The 19,644-nt window shown below is 51.2% G+C and overlaps 7 protein-coding genes across 7 annotated transcripts; 4 read left to right on the top strand and 3 right to left on the bottom strand.

Moving 5' to 3' along the window:
- Positions 1-4,800: 4,800 nt before the first annotated feature.
- On the bottom strand, positions 4,801-8,664 carry AA0111_g3373 (Meiotically up-regulated 190 protein; the record flags this gene model as incomplete). The annotated part of the gene is made up of 4 exons (XM_028649250.1): positions 4,801-4,811; positions 4,865-7,868; positions 7,919-8,293; positions 8,341-8,664. The coding sequence occupies 4 exons, from the start codon at positions 8,662-8,664 to the stop codon at positions 4,801-4,803; spliced, it is 3,714 nt and encodes a 1,237-aa protein (XP_028508986.1).
- Positions 8,665-9,224: 560 nt separating this feature from the next.
- On the top strand, positions 9,225-10,558 carry AA0111_g3374 (hypothetical protein; the record flags this gene model as incomplete). Its single annotated transcript, XM_028649251.1, has 2 exons — positions 9,225-9,557; positions 9,650-10,558. 2 exons carry the CDS (start codon positions 9,225-9,227, stop codon positions 10,556-10,558), a joined length of 1,242 nt encoding a protein of 413 aa, XP_028508808.1.
- A 231-nt stretch (positions 10,559-10,789) lies between these two features.
- Positions 10,790-11,476, top strand: AA0111_g3375 (hypothetical protein; the record flags this gene model as incomplete). Its single annotated transcript, XM_028649252.1, has 1 exon — positions 10,790-11,476. One exon carries the CDS (start codon positions 10,790-10,792, stop codon positions 11,474-11,476), a length of 687 nt encoding a protein of 228 aa, XP_028508988.1.
- Positions 11,477-11,967: 491 nt separating this feature from the next.
- AA0111_g3376 (hypothetical protein) lies at positions 11,968-13,757 on the top strand (the record flags this gene model as incomplete). The annotated part of the gene is made up of 4 exons (XM_028649253.1): positions 11,968-12,041; positions 12,100-12,218; positions 12,268-13,254; positions 13,429-13,757. The coding sequence occupies 4 exons, from the start codon at positions 11,968-11,970 to the stop codon at positions 13,755-13,757; spliced, it is 1,509 nt and encodes a 502-aa protein (XP_028508989.1).
- A 289-nt stretch (positions 13,758-14,046) lies between these two features.
- On the bottom strand, positions 14,047-14,637 carry AA0111_g3377 (hypothetical protein; the record flags this gene model as incomplete). Its single annotated transcript, XM_028649254.1, has 1 exon — positions 14,047-14,637. The coding sequence occupies one exon, from the start codon at positions 14,635-14,637 to the stop codon at positions 14,047-14,049; it is 591 nt and encodes a 196-aa protein (XP_028508809.1).
- A 443-nt stretch (positions 14,638-15,080) lies between these two features.
- AA0111_g3378 (putative aminotransferase) lies at positions 15,081-16,415 on the bottom strand (the record flags this gene model as incomplete). The annotated part of the gene is made up of 2 exons (XM_028649255.1): positions 15,081-16,296; positions 16,342-16,415. 2 exons carry the CDS (start codon positions 16,413-16,415, stop codon positions 15,081-15,083), a joined length of 1,290 nt encoding a protein of 429 aa, XP_028508985.1.
- Positions 16,416-16,732: 317 nt separating this feature from the next.
- On the top strand, positions 16,733-18,407 carry AA0111_g3379 (ATPase WRNIP1; the record flags this gene model as incomplete). Its single annotated transcript, XM_028649256.1, has 2 exons — positions 16,733-17,237; positions 17,293-18,407. The coding sequence occupies 2 exons, from the start codon at positions 16,733-16,735 to the stop codon at positions 18,405-18,407; spliced, it is 1,620 nt and encodes a 539-aa protein (XP_028508984.1).
- Positions 18,408-19,644: the final 1,237 nt, after the last annotated feature.

The raw sequence follows: 19,644 nt of genomic DNA on the forward strand, positions 1-19,644 counted from the left end.
CTCATCCTGAATATCGGGCCGTATACTGTGTTGTTCACGAACAGCCGTTGACCCGCTGCAGAATCATTAGCAGGGTGTAGGCGCAACGACGCGCCGGCTATGGGAGGTTCGGGTTGATGCCTGGCATCGGTTGAGCACCCTATGATGTAGCAATATTGATCAACGGCCTATACAGACGTTGAGGATTCCTCAGGAACTAATCCACTTAGCATTAGCGCCTTGTTGGATGGCAAGCACTCGACAGGTAGCACTGTTGCTTCCAGGGGAGGCTATATGTGTGGGTCTGTTGTAAGACATGCGAAAACGCTCGGAGCGAAATACGTAACCTTTTTCTTGTAGACCTACTGATGTGGACCCGATATTCGATGCCTCAGGCTGTCCGATGTTGTTGCAATATGTAATCGGTGTGTGGGGCGCTTGCCAAAAGGGCCGGCTCGGCTGTGCCGAGTCGAAGTGCAGAGCGGAATAGGCATCGCACGATAGGTATTGCGGGAAAATGAATATTGTCAGAGCGGCTTCGGGGTTTCCATACTAGCGTGGCGGAGGCACAGTTGAGGTGGTTTCCTTCTGACACTCCGTTCTAATGAGGCGTTCATGGTGCCGTGTGGCGTATTCGCTGTTCTCACAAGACTGCCTGACGGCCACCTCCCGGGCCCGAACATCAATGCAATGTGACCGCTCTCGGTAGGGGCGAAATCTACCCAGCTAATGTTGCTCTGTCTAGTGATCTTTGATTGAGGCGCGGAAACCGCATAGAAAGGTTCGATGGTGAAAGATATCTTGTGCAACTATAAAGTGCAAAGTATCTTCGATGCGAAGTGTATAACCACAGAGCAGCCACAGTCTCCCCATACCTGCATCATACGGTCAAACGAGTTCAACAACAGTTTACAATCGTCTCTACATTCTCTGTTCAGTCACTACAATGCCTTCCCAAAACCAACCCCAACAATCTTCTACTGGCGGCAGGCCTACCGGCGCAACAGGTGGTGGCTACAACAGATATCCGTGCGATAACTGGCAGCAAGAAGGTCATCCACAGAACTACACTTTCGTCGACCAAAAGGGTCGATTGTGCGCCCATTGCATGGTGAGTCCGTCAGTTTCACAGTTTGGCACTGCGCTAACTATCTCATCAGTGTGCACCCCGCCAGCGATGAAAGGGAAGCATCTTGAGCACTAGTATCCGTACACTTGGAGGATGCGTCTCTGTCACTTTTGGTCACTTTTGGAGGGCACATTAAAGCTTTTTGTTGGGTGATAGTCGGGATCTACTTCGATATCCCTTGGTTCAAGCTGCGATTTCTCGAATGTACTGCGATACTTGATTTGAGGCAAATTTTTAATGGAATAGAAGTTGGTTGCGCATGTTTCTCTTGCCCACTCTGCATGCTGGAGACGGCATTCACCCAACCGCTGGATGGACTCACCGTGATGCAGGAGATTCGCTTCAAACTATCGACAATTTGCTTAGCACCCCATGTTCACGACTCATATCCAATTCTACGTCTTGCTCCCATTTGAGTGGGGAAGGCGTCGCTTGTGGTGGAAGGATCTGACGTCAAAGCGGCAGCAGTCCAAAACGACTTAGACACATTGCGACTACTTCTTTCTCTCGCTTGAGTTTTCCACGCCTCCAACACAACGGACCGAGCCTGATCTCACATGGCTGAAAGTATATGCGGGTTCCCACTTCTAGAAACGGCAGATAGCACGAGAGTTGTCAAGAGCGGCGAGAGGTGGACCCCCCACACCAGAACCCACGTTAATCAGCGCCTTAGCCGGTCCCTCATCAGCCGTAATTGATCGACGATAATCGCAGCATGACCAGGTGGGGCAGCAACCGAAGAAAATCCGCTCCCTTTGTTTAGACTACACCACTGCGACGGAAGCGGCGCCCAATCACTCTGGCTAAAATCTCGAAACGAGTAAGTCGAGAAGCCGGTGAAGCCGGACAGTCACCACTGCACTCAGTGCTGACCATGCTTGGAAGACCGTATGCTGTTGCCGGCCCGTGTAACAGGTATAAAGGAATGTCTCAGTCCCGTGCGTACACCATGGTGAGCCCATATCTCCCCTTCTGCGCTCTTGAGACCCGCCACCATGTTTGAAATGATCTGTCAACTACGCTATCAGCATAGAGAAGTGACATTTACGAAGCGGTCAACTTTTTGGTCGATTGCCAACAGCTGCTCACGATGGAACGTACCAATTCCATGCCAGCACGTTCACATTGCTGCAGGGAAAGTGGGCCTCCATGAGGGACCAGCGCATGATTCGTCGTCTTCATGTTGGATAGGTGATGCTTCAACGAATCATGGGTGAATTATCCTGAATCCGGAAGGGCTTGCCACACTCCGTAGCGCAAGACCATGACAAACACGCCAAAAGTATGAGCTAGCCTTGTTTCACACCCAGGATCTAGTCACATTGGGCAAATGATCTCTCATTTGCTCTGGTTGAGGGTCTTTGAGGAGCCTGTCATTGACCATTAAACGGAAAAAACGGTAGCTAAGCAGGCGGCAAAAGAAAAAACCAAGATCTACGCCGATCTCAAGCAGACGACATTAAGCGCGCAGAAACGTGGCATGCCGGATTATTGGTAACGCACAGTGGGTCTTCTAGCTCATGAAGGACCCCATGAATTCCTTGTCCCCGCATCAGCAAATGCCACTCTCATTGAGTCATTAGCGCAGTAGGTTTCCAACGGCTACCTTGTTTGTCGAATGCTCGTAATCGGTCAAGTGTAGTGTGATCATTGTCCAAGCATCCGGGCAGTGACGTCGTACTAACAGGATCTACAGTACTAAGTCTAACACTACTGAGATAGGGAGATCGATGCTCACATCACATTTCAAAGTTTCAAGAAAGATAGTAGAGGCAGTGGCTGATATACTGCACATGTCAATTATCAGAATAGTACAATCGTTAGACTCAAGCCTTGTCAGTACATATGCTGCTGGTCTTCTTTGCGACACAACAATCACACTATCGCAGATTCGGGGATAAGCACAGAGAAAAGCAACACATACTACCGGACCCAACATTTGTTGAATGCCCGGGCTTTGGCAGGGTTCAGGCACGTTTTTTCTACCGCAACGACCTCTTCTGCGACCACGCTGAGCCTTACGCATACACCAAAAGGCACCTTGATCATCTTTCAACCTATTTTTCCGGAAAGCGGCGAATGGGAGAATACATCTTCACGTCACACACGGCTGGAAATGGCGTGCGACTGTGCCGTCGATACTCTGAGCCAAGAAGCTTCGCAGCTGTGTAGACATCTCTCAGGTATACTATCGAGGCCAACAATTGAAGGGAACTAGGTCATCATGTACCATGTCATGGGTATGGTGTTACCATGGCTGGCGCTACCGGACAAAGAGCCACTGGGTGGAATATTCCAGCATCGGTAGCTGTAGACTAACCTGCCCCAGCTAATGAGGCAATCTCTTCCGAAGTATGAGGTGTGTGCTGGAAACATGTGACCGCAGGCGTATGCATGCAGGTGCAAGACAAACGGTCACTTGCTCCCCAACAACCGGGCATGCATATGCAGGTTAACCGAATAAACGCATATTTGACGCGGCCAACACGATCTTCAATCTCGTCTCGTCAATCTGGATCGATACACAACACTCAACAGCATGTCCACAATATTTCTTATGCTATGGTCTTTAGCTTGATGTGACTGAGAGCGACCAAACTAGTGACCTAGTAATCTGAGCCTCGAGGGTTTAGGCACCCCGTGGACCGCACAGATGCAACGATAGAAAACTCCAAGCGTTTAATCATCGGTAGTCTCCATGCAGCCTTACCATGACTTGCAGTGCCTAAGACCGCCATATGCGGAGGCTGTCCCACAGAAGGATGCCGCGAAACGACCGGCACAACTCACCATGATCTAGTCAGATTACGATATGAAGCCTATTCGCATGTCTCACTTGTAAACACCCAACATCCAAGACACGCAAATCGGGCAGGTGAGCAAGGCGTAAAGAATAAAACGTCCCGTCCGTCATCCTTCAGCTCTAAGCGCCCGCCATGCGGCGCAGTCGAGAAACTGGACCTGGACCCATTTTGATCAACGCTAGAGTTCCCCGAATTATGTCTAGTTCTGTAAGCAGTTGTCAAGCAATTATGTGGCTTACCGTGCCTCATGCAAGCGCCGGCGCGTAAATGGGGTTGAAGCAAAATGGGTCGATCCTGCCTTGAACAACGACTCGACCGACCGCTATCCTGGAATGAGGGCCAAATTCAATGGTTCGATTGTCAACCAACGAGCTGGTATACTATAATAGCATAGTGCTGTGGTTCTTCTCAGGCCAGCAATGACACTGGGCAAGGCAGACGTGTAAGTCCGGCGACCTTCGCACTGCGTGCAGGTACTTCGGATACATTTCATCACTATTTCATGACTACAGTAGCTGTGATTTCTGGACTCCCGCCCGCTTATGTTGGGGTCGTGCTCACTCCGCTGATATGATCGCCAAGTATCGGTGTGCTAGTCGTGACGACAGTCCTGCCGCAGCCAAGCTCAACGTATCATGACTGTGACCGCCATTACTTGGTGCGGTATTACCGATGAACAAGCTTAGGATCAAGGTTCTATTAGCTATTATGATTGCTACGGTTACTTCATCCACTTCGTGACATCATTAAGCTCACAGTCAGCAGCATAATGTACTGCAAAGATCTCCAGACTCCCTCAAGATTACACCCTTTTTTTGTAACGTCGCTATGACCAATTTCATAGCAACTCACAAATCCTTTGAACTGATGCCATGCTCACGCACGTACTTATCCAGTTTCTAGAGAAATGTTAGCATGCCTCTCTTGTATAGGATGAATATATGTAACTCACCAGTCTCAACGCCAGGTTGCCGTCCATCCAGTCCTCCAGTGACCTTCTTCTTCAGCTTAGCCAGCCCAATTTTGGCCTCGTCCTTCGCAAACTTTGCATTCCGTGCGGGCTTCCACTGCATCAGCCCACGATGTCTCCTCTCTTCGGCTCGCTTGTTTTGCTTGTTAACATCCTTACTGGATGAAGTGTCATCTGTCTCGGCTGTGGTGCTTGTACGAACTGTAGACATCGATTGGCGAGGCTGATGATCCTCAGTGGGCGATAAATCGGTCTTCTGTGACTTCAACTGGCCATTAGTTTTGCTCTGGTCACCTCCACCTGTGCCGCCACTCATGTTTTTCGCACTGCCAACCGTATCCGCATCTTCAACACCAATATCAGATGAAGAAGAGTCTTCGCCATAGTCATCATCAGAGTCATCATTGTCCTCGTTATCGGATGGATGATAACGGTCGTGTAAGGGTTCTTCGACGCCTGGTTCGCGTCTCTTCTGACGCTTGGTGTTCATGTAGGCTTTAGGGTTATCTCCGAAAGCACCGGACCAGTCTTGCCCGTCCTTTGCGAGCCACTTGCGCTTTTCTTCTTCGCTCGCGTTCTTCAAGATATCGCGACCTGTAGTCAATGACTGCTCATGCAACTCTTGAACGCGATCTGGGATCTCCTTCTCGACTTTGTGGTTTCGCACACCTTCGGTAACACACGACTCCCATGTTTCGAATGTCTCGCGGGTGTCATTGTCGGTGATAAAGGCAGCATGTGACTCGTCAGTTCCGGCCTTGAATCGCGCCCGGAACTGTAGGCGACCAACTTCCTGAAGATCGTCGAGACCCGGTTCCTTATGGCAGTTTTCCTCAGTAATGTAGTTCTGCGTGAGTCGAGCAGGAGCAGCAGTTTTCCAGATTGGGATGTTGATGTCCGCATCTTCGTTATCTATGAAATGCTGCAGCCAGATGACTGCGTACGCGTCCGCCTTGCGATGGTTGTTGATATGGAATTCGAAAACAATTGGTGACCTGTAGCGGTGCTTTACTGGTAGTCGGACGTTGTGCTTTCCATTGCTCTCCTCTAGGTCCCAATAGTAGCCATCACCTTCTTGGAGCTTGTGAGAAGCGGTGCGACTCAGCTTGCCGGTGCTGCCGCCAGTCCGCAATTTGATCTTGGGGTGGTGGTTGTAACCCAAAGCCAGGATGCGCTGAGACCGGAACTCAAAGGTACCAACGTCCCAGCCAAGCATTTGAGGTGGTAGACGAGTCTCGATGCTGCGGAACAATAGAGATATTCGTATGCGACCAAAACCGATACCACCATCGAGAGGATACCAGCGTGTGACTTGAGAGGATGTTTCGAGAATGTCAGATAGCTTCAGTGGCACCACGCCCAGAATAGGGTCATGTTCCCTGTTCCTCTGATCGCGCACTGTAACCGTGATGATAGCCGACCGCCAGTCACGAACGAATCGTTCGGTACCCGCGTTGAAGATTGGCTGAGATGAGACAGCTTTTGCCCGAGTTCGGTAGACTAGCTCGTCGTTGAACAAAATCGTGCAGTAACTGTTTGGGAGGTCTCCACCAGTCTCTTCTTTACCCTCCCCGTAAGGCTTTGCAGGCTCGTATTCGCGTCCCTTGGGGTTGGTACTACCCTTTACGTTTTCCAGCTCCAAATTCACGATTTGATGACATACCACACTGCAGATACCGCTAGGCCAGAGAGGATCCGGTGGAGTGTGCATGACAGCGTCATCCTCTTCAGAGTTTATGACACCCTTCTCGTCTTGTAGTTCGGGCTTGTCCTTTAACTCATCTGGAAGAGATTTGTTCTTGCCATCTGTTCGCATCTCCTTCCTGAACTTTGGCTTGGTGAAATAACCAACTTCCCAGTGAAGTTCGCCAGGCATCTCACTGTCAGCCTCCATACCGGCCAGCTTCGAAGTCTGTGGGTACATTTTGCCTGGATGCTGGATCATCTTTTGCATGGAAATTTCGACCTTTCCGACGATGTCATCGGCGGTGTGTCGATCAGAGTCCCAGAGTTCTACACTCAAGTTCTCGTTGGCCTTGATCAGTTCTGGACCAACGAGAACAGCTGCTGTCTCTTCCCAAATTGGATTCAGATCGTCAGTAATAACTCGGGTACAGTACATGGGCTTGCCGTATTTCGAGAATGCGATCGTTATGTAAGGGTCGCTACCACCATGCTTTGATCCACGTCGATCTTGCTTGCTCAGACCGACAGCACGGTGAATACGGATCCAGAGTACACCTAAGGCTTCGGTATCTTTTTGGACGGAGTCGCCTTGAAGGATGGCCCGCATGTCAATAGACATGGACTTCGGCGCGACATACATGCTGGCCGCTGCCTTGATGGCGTAGTTGACAAAGTTGCTGATGAGGGGAAGATTGAGAACGTTCACACCCTTTTCCACCATGGGCGTGCATCCAGCAGTCACCTGTGGCGCGCCCATCAAGGTAAAAGTCAAGGTCTTCAAGAATGGAGGTTCGGGGGTCATGTTCAGACGCAGGCGGACTGTACCAACAAGGCCTTGCAGTTCGACAAAGATGGGCAGCGGGACACCGAAGAGACCCTTAATTCCTAGGTAGAATACCAGCTGCATGTGCATGTTCCTTGCTCTCTCGGATACTCGCTTTCCGCTGGGGCTGGCGTGGTAGGCGAAAGAAACTTCCAGGTTGTAGTAATCACCACCCTCCTCATCTGCTGCTGCTTCTTGAGGATCCTTTGTCTTCTTGTTCTCTTCGTGGATGGATTTTTTCATATCGCCCATGTGTGAATCCGGAAGCGCTCGTAAGCTAAGGATGCGCAACGGGTTACTTCCCTGGTTAATTTCGGCCACGCGGACGTTTTCAATGACACCAGGTACGGAAGCTTGCATAACGTCCTCAAGCATGTCAGCAACACCCGAGAACATGTCGGGGTTGATGAGGCCCCAGACGATGGCTAGCAAAGTGTTCATCCACTCGACGGACTCTGGCAACAAGTTCAAAGAGGCCTGCACGATGGTTAGTTAGTTCTGGCAGGGCATCTTTAGTAGACACGTACCATCTGGCCGCGGACTTGTTCGCTGTCCCATTCGACCTCTCTTCCGCTGCGCACAACCTCCTTCATCCAAAGATATACGCCAGATGCCAGGCACATACCAAGTGGTATAAGGCCCTTGAGGGCACCACCGAACATTTTACCAACGACAACCGTCCCGATGAGTATTCCCGCGCAAAGGTAGTTCGCTCGCGTTTCGAGGGCGGCAAACATAGGCTCGTAGCTAACTGAGGGCGTCGGATGGAAGAGGACGTTTGTCTTCTCACCGTGGATAGGTACGTCGGTCGTGGTGCCTTCGGCGACTGGATCTGGTGGTGCTGTGACATCCTGGTTGTACTTGTAGTCTTCGAGCGACTGAGAGGGATCGGTTTTTATTGGCTACCAGGTGTTAATGAAGGGTGATAGAGTCGGGAAGGGTGCCATACTGTTTGCTTGTTCAGGTTCGCATTGGGTACGACCAAATGCGGATTCTCGACCTCATCTATCATGTCCTTGTTGACATCGGCAATGACGACCTCCCTGCCAGTCGTAGGGTCTGTGACTGTCTTCTCTGTACCTTTTACTTGTCTTTCAGGCTGCTTGTGTGGTTGCGACTGTTGCTGCGTCTGCTGCTTGGCCTGTTCGTCCAATTTCTTGTCCCGGGCTGCCTTGTCCTTATCCAAGTTCTCCACGAACTGCCTGACGGTAGGGATCGGGTTGTGCCCTGAGTAATGTCCCCCCGGAGCATGTTGCTGCTGTTGTTCCGCCATTCTGTATGACCGCCCAGGTCGAGTGTGTGGACGTGCGACGAGACTCACCCAGCAATTGCGACTGTTGCGGGAGGATCAATGGATGTCTTGAGAGAGGTTGAGCCTAGCGAAGATCTCCCCGCTTAAGAGAAGCGAAAGCAAGGAACAAGCAAAGCAGAAACCATGAAAGAGATGCCGCGCGCGGGGGCTGCGAGGCTGCCGATTGCAGTCAATGACGTAGGGCAAGCAGGACCGATACTGGAACTGGGGCAGCCGCGTTACCACTTGCGCACGACGCATACTCAGCCTTTGCCTGTGCCACGACCAGAAGCTGAAAAGAAGCTGTCGAAATCTCCACTGTGGCTGAAATTCTGATAAACATCCTGGCCGTCACATCGCGACTCCCCACTGTGATCGGCTGATGACGTCAAGATGCATGCCGATGCGTCATCGACCAATCAGCGCGTAGCGGGGGCGATCATCCCCTCCAGCTTGGGACGACTCATGATCTCCCTACTCACGCTTGGTAACGGGAGTTACCCGCTACCAGTTTCCAGCACATTATTGGCCGGGTCTGCAATATGTCGGGCTGGTTCACCTTGTTCACGAATTGTCGCTACATCCTCAACGGCGAGCTTGTCGAGGACCATCTCGTAATCTCCGATGAGACCGGACTCATCCTGAAAAGAGAAGGCTACATCGGAGGCGAGGCCATCGATTTGGAAGACAGCATCATAGCCCCCGGCTTTCTGGAATTACATACTAATGGAGCGAATGGTTTTCACTTCACGCATCATGAAGACGAGAAGATGTATGCAAATAAGGTAGATGAAATCGCGAGGTATTACGCGACTCAGGGTGTCACGGGATTCTGGGCAACCATACCTACCGTAAAGAGTGATGAATTCCACAAGGTAAGACAAACATGACGCGCTGAAGCGTCTTCGCCATGTGCTTCAAACATTGTCAAGTGCACACAATGTGCAGCCTGCTGACAGTCCTCCAGATCCTTCCCTCTCTGAAGCCTCGCCAGATTGCCTCTTCAGCATCTCTTCTTGGAGCTCACACTGAAGGCCCATATCTACATCCTACCAAGAAAGGCGCCCATAACAGCTCCCTTTTCAGTTCTTGTTCAACATCCCCTTCTACCGTCTATGGATCCTCCAATCTGCAATCCACTGTCAAGCTCGTGACCGTCGCACCGGAGCTCCCTGACTCAGCGGCACTTATCAAGACACTGACGTCGCAGGGTATCAAGGTAGCGATGGGCCATTCCTCCGCCACATACGAAGAAGGATTGACTGGGCTCAAGGCTGGAGCAAGTGGCTTGACGCATACCCTGAATGCGATGCCAGCTTGGGCATCGAGAGCCCCTGGGCTGGCTGGATTGATATCGCTACCAGAAGCAGGAAATATTTCACCTCCATGGTACACAATCATCGCGGACGGGGAACATCTTCATCCAAATACCGTGTCTCTGCTTCATCGCTCCAACCCGAAGCGGTCAATTCTGATCACTGATAGTATCGAGCTTGCATCCCTCAAGGACGGGACATACCCTGGTCACTCGCAGATCCCTTTTGAGCAGGTCAAGAGCGGAACACGAGCAACAATCGCAGGAACCGATACGTTGATCGGCGGATGTATTCCACTCCAGCAGAGTATGAGGAACTTGATGAACTGGTCTGGTTGTGGAATCGCGGAGGCTGTAGGCACAGTGACAGAAAATGTGGCTGCTTTCATGGGTGTTGATGGCGAAGGCGGTAGAGGTATACTGAAGGAGGGCAGGAGGGCAGACTTGACTGTATTGAGTGAGCAAGGCGAAGTACTTCAAACATGGGTCGCTGGACATAAAGTATGGGACAGAGAAGAAGATATTCGAGCATATGAGGACGATGGTGAAGCGAGAGGTTAACGCTGACTTTCACTGACGACAATCATGTTAGGACGTTTCACATTGTGACGAGGGAACTAGATATGTGGTAGAACTGCGTAGAAATTTGAACACCGTACGGATCGAGGGCTTGCGTTGTCAAAGACCGTTGGCGTGAAGTCAAAGAACCTGTGAATCATCTCTGGTACTTACTTGATATATGAGCCACAGAAAATTCCTTTCTCAATAGTCTTAACTATACACTCCAAAAATATGAACAGCGACAAAACTGCCAATCTTCCGATGCATAGCACAGCATCCAAGTCCAGCAAGTCATCCCCACCCCTTATCATCTACGTGCTCGGCCCACCCTGCGCCGGCAGGTCGACGCTATGCACCACTCTCGTCAATAAATTCAATCTGGACCACTTTTCCATCGGCGATGAACTTCGTGATCTGATCTCCTCAGACACAACGGGCCATGCCGCACGTATCAAAAGCAAGCTGTCGGTTGCTGAGCTGTCGGACTTCGCCACGAACGTCAAAGCAGGAACATTGGCACCGTCAAACGTGACACCCAAGTATGTCAAGGAGCGTATATTTCCCGATGGTGTGGTACGACTAAACCTACGAATTCTAATCGATGGATTTCCGAGGGGAGTAGATCGCTGGGAGACGTTCAAGGACAGCGTGAAGGACATATGGCAGCCTGATAGTAGTACCTGGACACTCTTGCTGTGCGTTGATCGGGCAGTGGCTCGACAGCGGTTTTTGAGTCGTGGTAGGGCGGGGGATGTCTTTGACAAGAGGTTTGATGATCACGAAAATTCTATTGACAATATCGTGGCTGCCATGAAGCAGGATGGGGTAAATGTCGTCGAGATTCACCCAGGGCCAGACCGCGACTGGGAGGATGTGCTCAGCTTTCTCTATTGTATTCCTGGGTTGCATGAGACCTGACGACAGTAGATCGCCATCACGTCACAATGTCCCTCTAATTTAAACGTGTCCCAGCGAGTCAATATGCGGTTTAGGCACGACGGTAGGATCGACATCGCTGGCAAATGACTCTCGTTAGGAGGAGACGAGTTATCACAATGGAATAAAATAACGATTAACGTGCAGGAGTGCTACGTGTGATGAAGGCAAAAGCTTCCGAGTGTCTCAAAGTAATGTATCGCCACATTCGAGCCGCTAATTCAGGTGAAATCCAAAGCAGTAGATACCGGACGAGGTGTTCTTCTCACGCGCACAGGTCTAGATCAGTGAAGATCAAGATGCTGTTCGGACATGCCATACATAATGCCGGGATGTCCTAAGCGTGCGCGATGGTGAAGGGAAGCTCCTCGGCAGCGGTCGACAGATTTTGTCACCAGCCCCGCTTAGTCACCCACGCTAAAATGGCGCTACCATCTTCTCCCGACATTTGAATCTTTTCCTACAGCTCCAACATGGAAACTCTCGACAACACCGAGTGGGACGTGCTCATTGTAGGCACCGGCCTGCAGCAGTCTCTTCTCGCTTTGTATGTGCCTTGCTTGCCGGCGAGAGTGGCCGCGATCTGACTGACGCAGCGCTTAAAGAGCTTTGTCGCGCTCGGACAAGAAGATCCTCCATGTCGACGAGAATGACTTCTACGGCGGTGCAGAGGCTGCCTTTAGCTTACAAGAAGCTGAAGAGTGGGCACAGCGGATGAAAGATGGTAAGCAACGATGACTTGGAGAGATTTGGCTCTCGCTAACGCGTCCAAGACACAGTAGATACGGTCTTCTCCGATGTTACAATTACCAAGCCTGAGGTTGCTGACGCCGCTCCCGCACTGTCCTTCTCAAGGGCATACAGCCTGTCTCTAAGCCCCCAGGTCATCTACGCGCGCTCATCTATCCTCGGCTGCCTTGTCTCGTCAAGGGTTTATCGTCAGCTTGAGTTTCTTGCTGTCGGTACATGGTGGGTATACTCCACAGGTGCACAGAGCAAAAGCTCGTTGTCGCATGCGAGGCTGCTGAAGGTGCCAAACGGTCGAGAAGATGTCTTCCAGGATCACGACCTTGACTTCAAGGCCAAGCGCGCTTTGATGAAGTTTCTGCGCTTCATCAGCGAATATGAGGAACAGATCGAGGTGTGGGAAGAGCACCGTCAGCGGCCTTTCTCGGACTTCTTGACAGAGCAGTTCAAGGTTCCAGCAAGTCTGCAAGGACCACTGCTGGCACTCACACTCTCACCGGCCGGGCCTGATCGGACCACTACTGAATACGCTCTACCGAGAATTGCGAGGCACCTACGTTCGATCGGTGTGTTTGGGGCTGGTTTTGGAGCCGTCATCCCGAAATGGGGCGGCTTGTCTGAAATCAGTCAGGTGTCGTGCCGAGCTGGTGCTGTAGGTGGCGGTGTCTATGTCCTTGGAAAAGGCATAGCCCCAATCACTGAGGGCATCGCGAAGACAACCGAAAACGGTACAAAACTTTGCCTGAAAGACGGCGAAGTTGTTACTGCGAAGTGGATTGTAGGAGGAAACTCGTCAACCGCGTCTCAAGATACCTACTGCAGGTCGATGACCATTGTGTCGTCGTCTTTGTCACATCTGTTCCCGCCCATCGCAGAGGAAGCACCAGCACCTGCCGCTGCTGTCGTTGTCTTCCCGTCCGGCTCCTTGGCATTAGACTCTCAAGCTGAAGAGCTTCCGCCAGTTCATGTTTTCGTGCATTCGAGCGATACTGGCGAATGTCCCTCTGGTCAATGTAAGTTTGCTCTTCTCCTTACTCTTGCTGTTATGATGAACAAACATTACGAATACTTATCTACATTGTCTGAATACCATTGAAGACAATAACTCTGACAACCTGATACAACGGCACATCGTCTACACTTTCAACGCATGTTCTTATTGCTTCATGTCGCTGACTATTCCTTAGGTGTGCTATATGCTTCGACATCGATGCACAATCAAGACGGGTTTGCCCTGCTTCGAAAAGCTATAGAGTCGTTGCTCTCTGCCCAGGACATAACACCATCGCCTACGATACTGTGGTCTGTTGAGTACCAGCAACGGGCTTCATCTGGATCGGAGGCTCTACCGTTTGACAACGATCATGTCGTTCGATTCCCGCCCACTTCCATGGATCTCGCATTCGACGATGCAGTGCTTGAGAATGTCAAAGAGGTGTGGCAGAAGATCGTCGGAGATGAAGCGGGCGAATTCTTGGTATTCCAAGACCGAGAAGCTTACGACGATGACGAGTAACGAATTATAACTAGAGTAATGAAGCTATGATATTACAATACCTCAGTGCCTTCTCTTGATTGACAAATTTACTCCGAAAGCTTGTGCAGCCAAAACTCAAGGAGGAGAAATTTATTGGATGTAATGCCTATCCCCATCTTACTCGTCGTCGAGAAAATAAATCCGGCAGTCCTAACTCAGAATTTCATCTTCAGTTTCCATAATCTAGCCCTTGAGATCGTTCAGCCCTGGCCATCTAACCGCCATGTGTACATGATTCGTCATGTTGCAGTCCCAATTTGTATACAAGTTACACTTTTGTTGTGCGTCTGGTAAGTCTGGGGGTTGAGAGGTTGTCTCTGTGGCGGAGGAGGGTGGTGGCTTCCTTGGTGTTGGGCGAGAGTAATGTGTCGTCCTTTTTGTCTTCCGTGTCGTCTTCTCGCTTCAGGACTGCCTCAGGTAGATTTATGATAGCAGGGGTGGAGGACGAGTCTTCATTCACCTCCCTTGGAAGCTGTTCTTCACGCTCCGCAGCGTTGCTTGGTTGTACCCATGTAGTGACAGTGGTGGGTGGCAGTGAGGCCATCACTACACTCGTTATGACTGAAGTGACTGTTGTCACCCCGCCGCCTGGCGTTGTTGTGATCCAAACGACCCTGCCTGACAAAGTCCCTGTAGGCATGGGCATGGGCGTCAGACCAGGAATCAGAATGCTAGACAGATGCGGAAGGTCTATAGTTGATGGTTTGGGCCGAAGAGAAGGAAGATCGAGGAAACCGTGCCAGAAACCGGGTGTCTTCTTGAGCTGTGTCGGCGTTGAGGCGCTTTGGGTCACTGTAGCGGCATTGCTTTGCGGCAAAGCTAGAGCAAGAATGACAATCCAAAGCACAAGTGCGAGCATCTTGTTGTGTATTGTTGTTGTTGGTGTTTGCTCAACGGATTTGATTGAATATGGACGGTTCAAAGAGTTATTGTGGTAAGTTTGTCGGTGGTGAGTCAAATTTGTAACCAGCAACGCGTGTCATATATGTGCGGAATAAGTTCCTTCTAATGGCTGCAGTATATGAGGTGAAGGTGAAGGACTTGAACGCAAAAGTGTGAGTCGGAAGCATGTCACTCTTACACTTGAAGTATATGACGTGAAAGGGTCGTGATGAAGGTGAGTATGCTGCTAAAATGATTGATCCTAGCGTGATAATCTCCGAGGGTTCCCTACAATGTTCATATCCGGCTGCATTCTGTTGTTTATAACGCGCATGTGCGGTGGCTGATAATAGGGTCGAGTCCAACATGTATCGTCAGAATTTCAGCATCTTTATTTGTAGCTGACATACGATCTAGCATTTATTCCTGAATATACTTCTTGAGACTCCTTAGCCTTTCCATGGCGCTTTCAAGGACGTCATCGTTCTTACACACGGCAAACCGTAACCAGTCTTCGACAATGTGCGCATTACCTGGAGTAAAGAACTCAGTCGGGGGGATAGCTGCCACGCCAACTTCTTTGATCAAGAACCAACTGAGCTGGAAGTCCCTCGGCCTTTCCGCTACATGAGGGGGGAACTCGTAATCACTTGGTAGTTTGACCTTGGACATGTTCACCAACACGAAGTAACCGCCCTCTGGCTCTGAGTAGGGTAGCTTGAGCTCGTCAAAGACGGCGGTAAACTTGTCGATCTTTGCTTTCATCTCCTTCTTTGACTCTTCCCAAAAGTTGTGTGCATCGGCTTGCTCGAAACCAATAGCCGTTGCTTCTTGAAGCGGCGAGACACTGCTGTAGCAGATTCGTGTATGCGCTGCACTGACGTACTTGATCAGGTGCTCAGGACCGATCAGCCAGCCAACTCTCCAACCAGTAGCATAGAAGTTCTTGCCTCCTGAGCCGACAGTCAATGTGAGCTTGGCGATCTCCGGTGAAAGCGTAGCGACGCGGGTAAAAGGAACATAGTACAAGCGATCGTAGACTTCGTCTGAGAGGATGATGATGTTGTGTTTTACGCACATATCGCCAATAGCTTGCAGTTCTTCCTTGGAAAAGACCTTGCCAATAGGGTTGTGGGGAGAGTTGATGACAATCATGCGGGTCTTGGGTGTGATGGCAGCTTCCAGCTCTTTCATGTCAAGACTCCATTCAGCTGCAGACGTTGTCTTGGTCGCACCGTCTTTGGGGGGATGCAGAGGCACGTAGACAACCTTTCCACCTGGCATTTCAATATTGCTAATGTACTGGTCGAAGAAGGGCTCGAAGACGATGACCTCGTCTCCTTCTTCCAGAAAGCCCATGAAGGCACTAAGCATGCCTTCGTTTGCGCCGGTTGTGATTGTGACTTCCTTGTCGGGATCTAACTCGCGACCGAAGAAAGGAGAGTAGGCATTGGCAATGGCCTTCTTTAACCGCGGGCGGCCTTTGGTGGGCGAGTACTGGTTGCAGTCTACTTGGTCGAGGGCAGCCTTAGCGGCATCGAGGACGAATTTGGGAGGGTTGTAGCCAAAGAAGCCCTGGCCCATGTTGACGATGGGCTGCACAGGCGAGGCCGCCGCAGCTTCATTGACAATGGACCTGTCGCTGTTAGCTGTTGTCGCACGCTGGAGCTTAACGACCTACCAGACATCCTGCTTCTGCCCAGCGACTCGCTTCGCGGGCTTGAAGGGGTCTTCTCTTCTTGTTGTCGCAGACATGGCTCGTTGTGGGAGGGACCAGCTGGTGGGGCACTTTGGAGTTGAAGATGGTCTCTTGGTGGCGGTTCGGATGGATGTTGTAGCTCGAGTCACGATACTTCGCATGGCAGTATCATTGGCACATGGGAAATCCGCGAAGAGTCACAAATGGTAGCGCCAGGTATGAGAGAGGGTGCTTGTACAAAGTAAGTATTGCGTGCTCCAGTCCGTCGTCTGCCGTCATCAAGCGGGGGCATTTCCGAGATAGCGCCGGTCTCGCTCGTCGCGTTACCCCAGAATAATTCGCGTCGCGTGCGTCGAGCCACTCATCTTCGAATATGGTCGACTGCCCCATCTGCGCCAAAGCCGTCAAGGACGCCCGAATCAACGAACACATCGACAGCGGCTGCCAAGACTTTCTTCTCGAAGCAGAGCCACAGGGCACGCCGAGTTTGGGAAAGGCCTACAGCTTCTTCACCCCAGGCGCACGCAAACCCCCGGGCGCGACGCAGAAGAATGGACACCCAACCTCATCGCCTCCGCCTCCGCCAGCAGCCACGCAACTGGTAGAGCGATCCAAGACACCGCCTGCCTCGTCCAAACGTCCTTTTGACGAGGCAGCAGATGCACAGACAAATGGCGAGCCGCATTCGCCATCAGCCCCAAAGCGGGCGCGGAAGCTCAAGGCAGTTGCCGATGCCATGCCGCTGGCTGAGCGTATGAGGCCTATATCGTTGGACGATGTATATGGCCAAGAGCTCGTCGGCCCTGGCGGCGTTCTTCGAGGCATGGTCGATGAGGGCAGACTGCCATCAATGGTGCTCTGGGGACGACCGGGAACGGGTAATGTTTCCTCTACATCTTGCACGCTCGACTCGAGAGCTGACTATTTGACAAGGCAAGACTACAATTGCACGCCTAATCGCCAACAAATCAGGCTCGCGCTTCGTCGAGATCAACAGTACAAGCACAAAGCTCGAGGAAGTGCGCAAGATCTTCACAGAAGCCTTCAGGGAGCTGCAGCTGACGGGTCGAAGGACCATCGTCTTCTGCGACGAGCTGCATCGCTTCTCAAAGACACAGCAAGACGCTTTCCTTGGGCCTGTAGAGTCTGGCACAATAACCCTCATAGCAGCAACAACCGAGAACCCATCCTTCAAAGTCATCTCTGCACTGCTCTCAAGATGTCGCACCTTTACGCTCGACGACCTCAAAGAAGACCACCTGGTGCGAATACTAGAACGCGCAATGGCCTCCGAAAACTACACATCTCCCATCCTTGACAAGTCAATGCTGGATTACTTCGCCCGCTTCTCGGACGGTGACGCCAGAACAGCCCTCAATCTTCTCGAACTAGCTATGAACCTAGCGAAGCAACCTGACATGACCAAAGAGAAGATACAACAGAGCCTCACCAAAACCCTGGTATACGACCGCGCCGGCGACCAACATTACGATACCATATCCGCACTGCACAAGTCCATACGAGGCTCCGATCCAGACGCCGCGTTATACTACCTAGCACGTATGCTAGAATCTGGCGAGGACCCACGATACATAGCCCGCCGCCTCATCGTCGTCGCATCCGAAGACGTGGGATTGGCAGATAACACCATGCTATCCCTCGTGACAGCCACATATTCCGCCTGCGAGAAGATTGGCATGCCCGAGTGTCGCATCAACCTCGCCCACGCCGTCACTGCCCTTTCTCTCTCACCCAAATCGACGCGCGTATACCGAGGGTTGCACAGTGCCATGGACGCGTTGAAGGAGCCAGGAGTCGCCGCCTTGGCCATACCGCATCACATACGCAATGCGCCGACAAAGTTGATGAAGGACTTGGGCTACGGTGATGGATACAAATACAACCCGGACTATCTAGACGGCAAGGTGAAGCAGGAGTACTTGCCCGAGGCACTGCGAGGCCGTTCGTTCTTAGAAGACACTGATTTGGGAAGCAAGGTTGATCCCGATCTTATCGAAGACGACGAGTTGATGCCTGAGATTGACTGAACGCAAGATTTGGATAGCGTTGACTCGAATTAGTTGCATCTACTCAGCATTATTTTGGAGTCTGGCATAGCAAATATGATACCCATCACGCGATTCATCCTGTGCCGGTCATACGCGAGTGGTGAATGTGTTCAGTCGACTTACCTACAAATCTTGGATTCTCTAAACAAAACAGCTAGTCGCGATATGCAGAAGGTCTGTTTCAGGTGCTGTGTGCCTTGATATGCGATACTTGGGCGCCCGCTCGATATGTCTTACGTCCCCCCGCGAAGGGCGTTTGCTGACAGCAACATCCCTTGTAGTGCTCATCCACCCCTCATCCTCGAACCCAATGCTCTTTCCTATCGTCCACATCGTCTCCATACTGCGATACCACTTCTATCTCTAGGCCAAGCCATACATCCGGATGCGAAGTGCGATAGTCTACTATTTCAAACCACCTGAGTCGATATCTTGCTCGGTCTGTCAGGGCAAGATGGATAACGGTACAATCGGCATCATCATCTTCTTCATTGTTAGCTCTTACCTTGGTCATATCCTTCTTCATCGCGTTATCAAGACCCCGGCGCAGTACGAAAGACCGAAAGTAGCGACGGTAGATGACGGAAGTGAGTATAGCATGTCATGGACAGAAACAGCGACTATTCAGTGAGATGCAAGGTCTTGGTAACTTATTCTAGACAGACAGTAAGACCATCCAGCCACGTCATGAGACGCTACCAAGCATACAATTCTAACGAACTCAGAACAACCAAGGTGACCAACGTACGACACGGTCTCCCAGTCTCTCGGTTTAACTCGATTTCCCCTTCTTCGCTTTTCCCTTCGCCTTTGCATCACCACGTCCTGCTTTCTTTTCAGATGTCTTTACGGGTGTCTTCCCAGCCAGCGTATTCATACCCCGAGCTTTTTCCTTCTCCCGCTCCCTCGTACACATTTCGCAATACCACTCTTCTTCTTCTTCTGGGATCGCCTTGCGGATGTTAATGCAACGACCATGATACCATCCGACTGGACATTGTTCGTTGTCGCAGCAAACCATGAGACTGCCGTCGTCAGGAAGGCGACACGAACAATAGGGATTGGGGTCGTGCGCAGTCTGAACTTGGGTTTTTGGTTGCGATTTGCGTTGCGCTGTGGTCTCGGACTTGGCTGGAGCCTTAAGCTTTGCTTGAGGTCTAGTCTTGGGCTGCTTCTGTTTTGTTTCATCGGCAGGCGGGATGGGGGTTCGGTGTCG

Source organism: Alternaria arborescens (assembly GCF_004154835.1).
Source record: "Alternaria arborescens strain FERA 675 chromosome Unknown contig_6, whole genome shotgun sequence".
Taxonomy (NCBI): domain Eukaryota; kingdom Fungi; phylum Ascomycota; class Dothideomycetes; order Pleosporales; family Pleosporaceae; genus Alternaria; species Alternaria arborescens.